The sequence below is a fragment of the Geospiza fortis genome, unplaced genomic scaffold, assembly GCF_000277835.1.
Source record: "Geospiza fortis unplaced genomic scaffold, GeoFor_1.0 scaffold7, whole genome shotgun sequence".
Lineage (NCBI taxonomy): Eukaryota > Metazoa > Chordata > Aves > Passeriformes > Thraupidae > Geospiza > Geospiza fortis.
In genome coordinates this window covers 1,712,019-1,721,401 of record NW_005054344.1, presented here as the reverse complement: position 1 = coordinate 1,721,401, position 9,383 = coordinate 1,712,019, and the positions used below count along the sequence as shown (strand labels likewise).

Genomic DNA, 9,383 nt, shown 5'->3' with positions numbered 1-9,383 from the left:
GGCCGGGGGACTCAGGTAGCCAGGGTGCCGCTCGCTGCGGGGAGCGCGGCCGCTGCCAGGGACCGCTTGGAATGCGGTGCCCGGGGGCCTGGGGAGTCACCGAGCCTGGAGGTGTTTTAGGGAAGACCGGACGTGGAGCTTAGTGCTGTGCTGTATTTGCCGTGGTGGGATTCGCTCGTAGGTTGGACTCGGTGATCTCAGAGGCCTCTTCCAGCCTACTTCACTCCGATTCCCACAGGGTGCGGCCGCCGCTCGCCCCCGCGGAGCCGCTCCGCCGGCATGAGGGAGGCGGGCGGAGGCTCCGGCAGCGCGGGGCGTAGCGAAGGACGGGTTTGTTTGTGCGAAAACAGCCCTGGGCTCGTTTGAGCAGTACGCGTTTGATTTTTGCTTCAAACCTTGTGTTTACTCCGTACTTACGGTTTATGTCCAGTCTAGTGCTCTGTTCGTTTTCCGGCGTAATCGTGAGCTTCTGATGAATATAATTCAAATCCTTGCTTGATGAAGTGACGTTTTGTCTTATGAAGATTTTTTAAAATTTTAAAGTCTTTTGTTTTGCTCATAATCGGAAATATAACCGGTGATACAGACAAGAAAAACCTTTTTTTAACTCGGAGTGATAATGTTCATTAATACCTATCTTACGATCCTACACAGGTGCTTAGGAAAAGCCTTCAGAGAGGAGTTGTGCTTTCAACAGGCTCCTTTCTGGTTTATGAAGCTCGTAAGCTGATTTCTGGCTTTGCTGAGGTTCATGCAAGCTTCAAAGGTAATATTTTCTAATTTTGAAGTATATTGGGTAATCTGATATGAAACTTAAAATTTTTAGTACCAGAATTATAGAGGAAAATGGTGCAATGCCTTTGATTTTTTCCATTAAGACTGCATGCAGTGTCATTTCATGATATGATGCTTTTGAATTGGTTATGGGTGATGTGGTAGCACTTCAACAAGTGATTATTTCAGGTATAACTGAAGGCAGATTAGTAGCTCATCCTGTCAGGGACAGAACACATGCACGAGGCGGATAATAACTAATTTGTTGCCCAATCTTTAATTACTCTTATTTACTCTTACTTTAATTAAGTCTTAATGGGTCTGTTGGGAATGCAGACCAAAACTTAATCTATTTCTAGAAATTTTAGCTAGTTGAGATTGTCAGTATGAACACTGTGTAATTTCTGTTTAATCTAGTTGAGCAATACCAAGATGGCTCCTCATATAAAATTGAGAAATGTCTTCTATCTCCCTAACACTAAAATGCGGGAAGCAAAGCCTTGCTTTACCGACTAGAAAACAATTTAGCAAGTGGTAAAATGTTTTTTTGTATCCTTTGCATAAGAATAGACTCACTGTGGGAAGGACAGCAACAATATCTTAAAAGGGGATATTGTTACAGGCTTAAACTTGCCTAAATAAGGAATCTCAGAGTGAATGACTGAAAGAGCATGACTGAAAGGAGAATGAGCCTAAACTGGATGTGTGCTCACTGTATAGTTGAGGTAGTAGCCAGTTCAGGTAACCTGTTTCTCTGTGTCTTAAAAAGAGGAAGACCTTAGATGTTTATGCAGAGAGAAATAAAAATTCAGATAATAAACTTTTAAAAGGATAAGGAGCTGTTTCATGTGCAGGAGTATCAGTGAGTAGATCTGAAGTAGCTACTCGACACAATTAAGAAATAATAATAATGAGGAATAAAGAATTCATCATTTCTCATGAGGAATATAAACATAAATAATACTGCTTAGTTGGTCTTTTCAGTGCTCCCACATGAATCTGACATTTACATTGCCAAGAAAAGCAATGCTAATGGGCTTTCTATACAAGACAAATATGGTAAATATATATACAAGATAAATATGGTAAAAACAAGGGTAAAATAGAAATACCTGGAAAATACTCTAAAGTAATACAAGTATAATAATTTGTATAAAACACCTTGTGGGAAATGCATTCAGAAGTTTTGAGTTCTGAGCATTTAGTCTTTAGATATGTTAGTAGTGTTCAGGTCAGCAAGCAAACTATTTAGTGAAGATCATACTGAAGATGTACCATGAAGCTCATTTTGGACACTAAAATCCAAAGCCCACATAGACCATTATCTTATCTTTGAAAGGGTTGAAAGAAGACATTTAGAGACAGCAAGGTTAAAAATTATCCAGAATGCATTGATTTATATTCTAGAATGTTTTCAAGCTGAAGAGGAGGCTTTTGTGTTCAGTTGCCTTCAATGTTTTGCTTCTTCTGTAAAAAAAACTGTGCTGACTTTAAATTGGCTACCATATTTAGTAGGCAACTTGAAAAAGGAAACCTTACAAACATGATTAATTTTTATGAAAGGAGTTAGAACTTATGTTTTGACTTCTAAGTTTGATCATGGACCCAAGAGTAATACCAAAGAGACAATAAGCATAGGTAGGTCTGTAAAAAATTAGACAAAGCTTTTGACTTAACAGGTATTTTTTAATGCTTTGATGTTGGCAGAAGAGTAAACTTGAAGCTTGTTCTTCTCCTGTACAGTTACATACATCAACAAAATTACCCATCTGCTTCCCTTTGGGTATTTCTCCTTCTAATTCTATCCTTTTTCATGCTCTAACCCTAATCCTCTATAGTGTGGTGTTTGATAATTCTGTTTCCTGTATGCTGTTCCAAGTGCTATATTTATTTATATATTATTTATATATTATTATATTCATGCAGTTGTGGAAATTATATTTCCCCACTACTGTTGTGTTTCAGAGTATTTTCTAGAAAAAGCATAAAAATAATGGAACTTAGTTCATAAATTGATATTCTAGAAAACCAATTCTGATTTTCAAAATTATTTTTGCTATTAGTATGTTAAACACAGAGGAGTTTCAGTAGATTGTCTTTTTTGGGCTTGTATTTGGGAAAATCCTATGGACTTCAGTCAGAAAACCTTTAAGCAATGTTTTGTTTTAGCTTGTGAGTAAATAATAGGACTCACTCAAACTGCAGTAATGTTCTGGCTAAACTGTGGAACCATACTGAGAATGAAGAATATTTTTAAAAGTTGAGCATTTTTCATTGTTATTTTAAGATTTAAATTCTTTACATATACTAATGAAGGGGTGTTGTTACTCTCAACTCTGTGCTGCACTTGCTCTCCTCATCCATTTTCCATACTTTTTTTTTCTTTTCTACCATTTTCACAAGTTAAAAAATAACTTCTTTCTAGTAGTCTGATGCACTGAGAAAGACACCTTGGGATGTTAAATCTGTCCAGCACCCAAATCTGTCATGCTGAAAGCTGTTGTAGTCTTACTGGAGAGGCACCAGTTGTCATCCTCATTGTGCATGTTGCTTACTCAGTCCTGCTGTGCTTGTAAGTTTGAAGTGATGGCCTAAAAATGAGCTACATCATTTTCAACTAGGTTGTCTTGCTTTAAAATGTTTTGGTGATAATGTCTTAATTAATTCGTTCTTCTGTTTTCACAATTTTAATTCCTTCATAAGTGGAAGATGTGATTGAACAAGCAGACTACCTGTATGGGAGTGGAGAAACTGAAAAGCTGTATCGGTTGCTGGTTCAGCATAAAAACAGGTACTTCATTGCCTTGGGACATTAGTGTAGCTTCTTTTCTGTGCTCTTCTATATCAGTTTTTCAACTGATATACTCATTGTGGAATGCTGGAGAACCTATTTTTCACCCTTAAGTAAGTAGGAAGGAAGGACTTGTGATCTTTTTCCTCCTGACGGAAAAATGAATGAAGAAAGAACAGATAGTTGTAGAAGGTGAGGGTTAACCCTCAAGTTTTTTAGTCATGGTTGTTCATTACTCTAAGAATCCCTTAGAATATACTGCAAAATTCTGGAAGACTTTAAAGTCTCTATTAAGTTAGTAAGCCAATGGTAGTTATCTAAAGTATAATGAAGTGTAAGCAGTGTTCCAAAGCAGTATGTTAACAAAATGAAACTTAAGATCCATAAGCTTGGACTGCAACCTACAATACACCATTTGGTAAATGATATAAATAAATACTTAAAGGTACAGGTTTATGTGCTGGTGGTACAGCTAATCTGTGGTTTTTCCACTTTTTTTCTAGGAAGAATTTAATAATTTAAATACAATTAGAAGGAAAAAAAACACATAATAATTTAAGTATTCCAAGTAAACATCAATACAAATCAGCAGAGTGCTGGAAAAAAATACCATCTAGCTAAGAAGAGAGTAGCCCTCTTTTTCCTTCTGGTGTTTTGAGTGGTACCATTGGAGTTTCTTAAATCTGTCTTTTCTGGAGAAAACAAAAACCTTTCCTGCAGATGGGTTTGCTTTGCAGACCAGAATGGCAGACCAAAGGTACTGTCAGACAGTCTGTAATAGTGGGCTTTCATTTGCTGTTTGTTACCTTGGAGTTGTACATAACATAGTATGACAGATGATTCACTGTTGTCCTATCACACACTTGGGATATTCTTTAAAAGATTCCTTTTTTGCTTTGTTTCTCTGATTGCTTTAAAACATCAGTGTTTCTGTTCCTAACCAGCGATGATGCAGAGTTGTTATGGCGGCTGGCACGGTCCTCACGGGATCTGGCTCAGCTTGGTAGTACTTCTGCAGAGGAGAAGAAAAAACTGACATATGACTCCCTCGAGTATGCAAAAAAAGCACTTGAAAAAAATGAATCAAATTTTGCAGCACACAAGGTGAGCCTTGCAAAATAAGTGAAATCTTGTTTGATTTCTGCTTACAGAAAACAGAACAAATGTCATTGTGCTGTTTTAGGAAACTTCAGCATAATATAACTTTTCAGCTCTGAATGAATGAGACTTCTAATTCTTCCTAAATTTTTTGGAAGATCCGAGTTCAGACTTTTCCAGGTAAACTTGCTCTAGGGAAGCAGAAACATTCAGTGCAGGACCATGGAAAGAAGTGACTGGTCAGGGTAATAACAGCTGATGAAATCAGCTCCTCCTGCCCCAACCTCGCCTTAAAAATGTTGTACGTCACACATTCAGCATGCCTTTTCTAGGCTCTGTAGAGTTTCACTGGAAATATTTCAGGCCTCGGCTACATTCTGCCCCCTGTTTTTTTGAGTTTTTTTTTTTTGTTGTTTGCTCCTTTTCTCACAGGCAAAGAGATAGCAAAATGTAGTCACTTGCCTTGGTATCTTGGATCAGGAGAGAACATTGATTCTCTTTACACATGCAGACCAGCAGCTTGCTCTGATGTTGATCAAGCTGTTCACAACAAATACTTACTGCTTGCCGAAGCTTGCCTAAACCTGGCCTAGCTCTGTATCCGGTAGCCACAACAGGAGTGGGGAACAGCTGAGGTCTGGGGTTTGCCCACAGCTGAACCTAAAAAGCTGCAAACTCTGCAGTGCACCCTGCTACAGCCACGGCAGGGACCAGGTGAAGAAGGAAGGAGGAGGCTCTTTGTCTTGAGGTTCCACTGGTAAAGTTTATTCCAGGTGGAGGGAGCACGACCAAAAGAGCCCTCGCCCAAAGGGCTCAAGGTGTTTTGTTCAGGTGGGTGGATACAAGTCAGAGGGTGGATACAAACAGCTAACCAATCAGGAATTCCCAGAGTGAGGGGATTATGTCAACACTGTGGGGCCAATCAGGACAGGGGAGGAGAGGGAAAGATCACATGGGCCATCGTGGGTTAAGGGATTTTTAAGTGGGCGTTTCAATCAGGGATTGGCTCAGGGATGAGTGGCAGGGAACATTCAGGAAAAGGGGTGGGGTTACCTTGACAGGCAGGGAGGGGACTAGAACAAAGGGAGGGTACGGAAAAACCAACTTGGGGAAAATGTGAGGGTAACAAAATGAACCATTTAGCAGTAACTTAATGAAATAAACATGAACCGCAGCACTGCTTGTGGTTGTTTGTGGCAGTGGCAGCTGTTCTGGTTGCAAGGTTTTTAAAAGGTACTGTTAATATAGTGCTGTATTAAATGGTTTTTTTTGTTATTTGAATTACAGTGGTATGGAATTTGCCTCAGTGATGTTGGGGACTATGAAGGAATCAAGACTAAAATTGGAAATGCTATTATCATCAAAGAGCATTTCCAGGTAATGCCGTTTTTTGCATATGACAAGATTCATGTGTCCAGTATGTATATTGTGTGACAGCTGGTAACTAATTTTTGGTGAAATACTGAAAGCATACTTCTGTTCAGACTTTCTAGTAGCGCTTTGGTTTTTGGGTTACTGTGACGTATGCTCCAGAAATGCCCCAGAAACACATAGTACAAATTCTCTTCTGCAGTAAACTAAGTCACTTTAGAAAGGAGTCTTGAAACAGGTAAAGTGCTTTAGACACCTCTTAGGAGTAGATCAGTTGTAACTGATATTGAGAAATGGCAGGGTGGCTGTCCTTTTAACTGTGGATTATGCAACAGTAAAGGACAAATGCTGGAGAAGATGAAGAACTACTAATTTTACATCACCAGAGATTATATCAAAATCTGAACATGCCAAGTCTCAAATGCAGGGTTTAATAACCTACTAAAGAGATGTGCTTAGACATCTGTCAGTGTCATCAGACTTCTGGAGGTGAGCTGATTAAGTTGTGCACTGAATAAGTGGTGTGTTGCCTTGAAATTCTACACACCACAGTCTGGTTTAATTAACAGCATGCTAACAAGTCTATTTTAAAATGTATTTTAATCCATGTGTCAGAACAACTTTTTTACATATTGGGTTTTTGTTTCTTCCCGCACCAGAGAGCCATTGAACTGAATCCAAAAGATGCTACAACAATTCATCTTATAGGGATTTGGTAAGATGTATTTTCAAACTAAAGTTAGCACATGGCACAGAAAAATGCAAGAGTATAAAATATCTTGCATTAATTACAGAACTGCTTGGCATAATTTGGAATGTACTTGCAATTGATGCAAGCATGAAAACGTATTGAACAGATATAGGATGTCATGCCTTGAAAATGTCTAGCTATTCTTATGCAGTTGTAAAAGATGAAAAAGAATTGTTCATTTAATTTACTTGTATGGAACTGTTAAAAACTCCTTTTGCAGATGTTACGTTTGCTTCATGGAATCCATAGTGGGCATCAGTGATAGCAAGTAGTAGCTCATTTTTTTCTGGAGTATGAATGGAGTCAAAAGTCAGCACTGACTTTACATTGAATTTCAGTGATGGCTGCAATTAATACAGTCCCTGAAAAGCTATCAAAAATGAGATGTATTCTGAAAATATTTTTGTTCCTGTCTGTCAGGCTACAGTATTTTAAAAGTTACATTAAAGAAAGGGAGCTTATAAATGCATATATATTAACCAAAAATCATTGAAATTGAATTTACTTCTCAATGAAAATGATACTAAGAATTACTGTTACATAGCAGGTAACTGGACTAGAAATAAAACTTTCCATACTAACCAGGGTATTCTATGCAAGTGGTGTGATGGAAAGCAATATCATGTATGTGTTAGTGAGAGACTCTAGACAGCACTTTTGGTTATTTGTCTGAAAAAGACCAAAGATGTCACATTGTTTTACCAGAGATGTCTATTGTAAGATTGAGAGATTGAAAATAAAGGCAATGTATTTTCAGCCTAAAAGAACACTAAAACCCAGAGTCAATTTTTCTGTGGGTTTTTTTGATCCTAAATATCAAAGAAAATGATAATGATAAATGCTCCAGAGTTTTTTACTAGTTCAGAACCTTTGGAATCCACCATTCATTTCCATGTGATCTAACAATTGCAGTAGTCCAGATTTTTAAGCAGAAGTATATGCTAGCAACTGACTAAGCCCCAAAGTCCATTTTGAGATAGGAAGCTTGTTCTGGAAAGTACTTCAGACATTGTTCCCAAGGAAAATTAGAAAATATTATCAGAAATTTTAGATTAATGCTGCTTTTGGCTCTAAAATATTGCCATGCTGTATATTTAAATCTACTCCTTACTGAATTTCAGAGCCATCTTGAATTGAAACTGGCATTTAGTATCAGCCAGTTCTTGAGTATTTTTTCTCTTTCTAATCTGTTCAGGACTAAATCTGTTTCTGATAAGGCACATCTAATGACAGAATTTCAACTCCAGCAGTGTATTCCATGTCTTGCCTGCCTCTCCTCCATACATTTACAGTTACTAATTTTTCACTTCCTCTAGAATGCTCTATTTTACACAGTGAATAACAATTGTAATCTCATTGTGGGAGGTTGCTAAAGTGAATATCGTTGTTTAATGTTTGCACCCAGAATGTTCTGTGCACTTGAAATGCTTCAATAAAAATGTTTAATCCTTCCAGCACCAATAAGATAGGTGACTGATTAATTACCTGTGTTATTTAGTAGATAGAAAACCAGCATAGGATGGCTTAGCCTAGAGCACAGTGGTTTGATTCTTGAATTTATTTTCATTCTTATAGATCAGAGTCTCAGGAATGTACTGCAGATCTACTTTATATTAATAATTGAGAAAAGCAAAATAGTGTTGAGGTAAGGTAATTATTCAGTTGTGGACATTATTCAGTTGTGTTGCTTTTGCAAATACATTAGAACAAAATACACATAAATCATTAAAATCATTCAAGCTCAAAATCTGTCTCATGTTTAGTAATTGTTCCAGTTTTAGCTACTGTAGCTAGTTCCCAGTAAAACACACACATCAAAACTTTTTTAGTAGCAGCTTCAGACATCTTGCTATTTTTGTTTACAGGTGTAAGAACATGCTTATAGAACTTGCAGTGTGTCTGCAGTTTTGACTCTTGGAACCAGCAATTATGACATCCAGGTTTATGTCCAACAACAATTCTGAGACTGTTGCTTGAAAACAAGTGAAATGTGAAGGGTAGATATAAATGTTTCTTTTTCCTTCAGGTGTTACTCTTTTGCTGAGATGCCATGGTACCAAAGAAAAATAGCTGCAACGCTGTTTGCCACACCACCAACTTCCACATTTCAAGAGGTACAGTATGAAAATATTTCACAGATTGTTATTCCCCCCACAAAGCTGATGATACACTTTGTACTTACTTTCCTGACAAAAACTGACCTCTGATTATGCAATAGGCATGGAGTTGTGAGTTTACAACTGTCAGTAATAAAATGAGAACATGAGAGTAAGAGGTATCTAAAAACATAAAAACCTTTAATTTTCTTCAGCTGTAGCACACACAGAATAGTGTAAATTATTTTGGTAGTTTTTGCATGAGAAAAAAATAAACTATATGTAACTTAGCTTGTACTTACTGTTGTGCTCTGTTACAGATAACTGTCTGTTCTAGTCCAGTGGTGATGATTTTTATTGTGGTGTTATGCCATGTACCTATTTGCTAGTTAACAGAATTTGTCCCCTTATATTAAATGCAAAAAGCAACAGCTCGCTTTGTTACTTAAGATGAACAAATACCCTTTAATTCTCTGGCCACGTATGGTGTGTGTTTTTTTCA

The 9,383-nt window shown here is 37.5% G+C and overlaps 1 protein-coding gene across 1 annotated transcript in view; it reads left to right on the top strand.

Annotated features, from left to right (window-relative positions):
* Window positions 1–6: 6 nt before the first annotated feature.
* RMDN1 (regulator of microtubule dynamics 1) overlaps window positions 7–9,383 on the top strand; it is a gene marked incomplete at its 5' end in the record, with an annotated part of 14,056 nt that continues 4,679 nt past the window's right edge. The window contains 7 exons of the mRNA XM_031058514.1: window positions 7–15; window positions 655–766; window positions 3,478–3,565; window positions 4,510–4,669; window positions 5,951–6,040; window positions 6,694–6,749; window positions 8,812–8,899. Coding sequence (XP_030914374.1) covers window positions 7–15; window positions 655–766; window positions 3,478–3,565; window positions 4,510–4,669; window positions 5,951–6,040; window positions 6,694–6,749; window positions 8,812–8,899 — 603 coding nt within the window. The remainder of the gene's footprint in view (window positions 16–654; window positions 767–3,477; window positions 3,566–4,509; window positions 4,670–5,950; window positions 6,041–6,693; window positions 6,750–8,811; window positions 8,900–9,383) is intronic.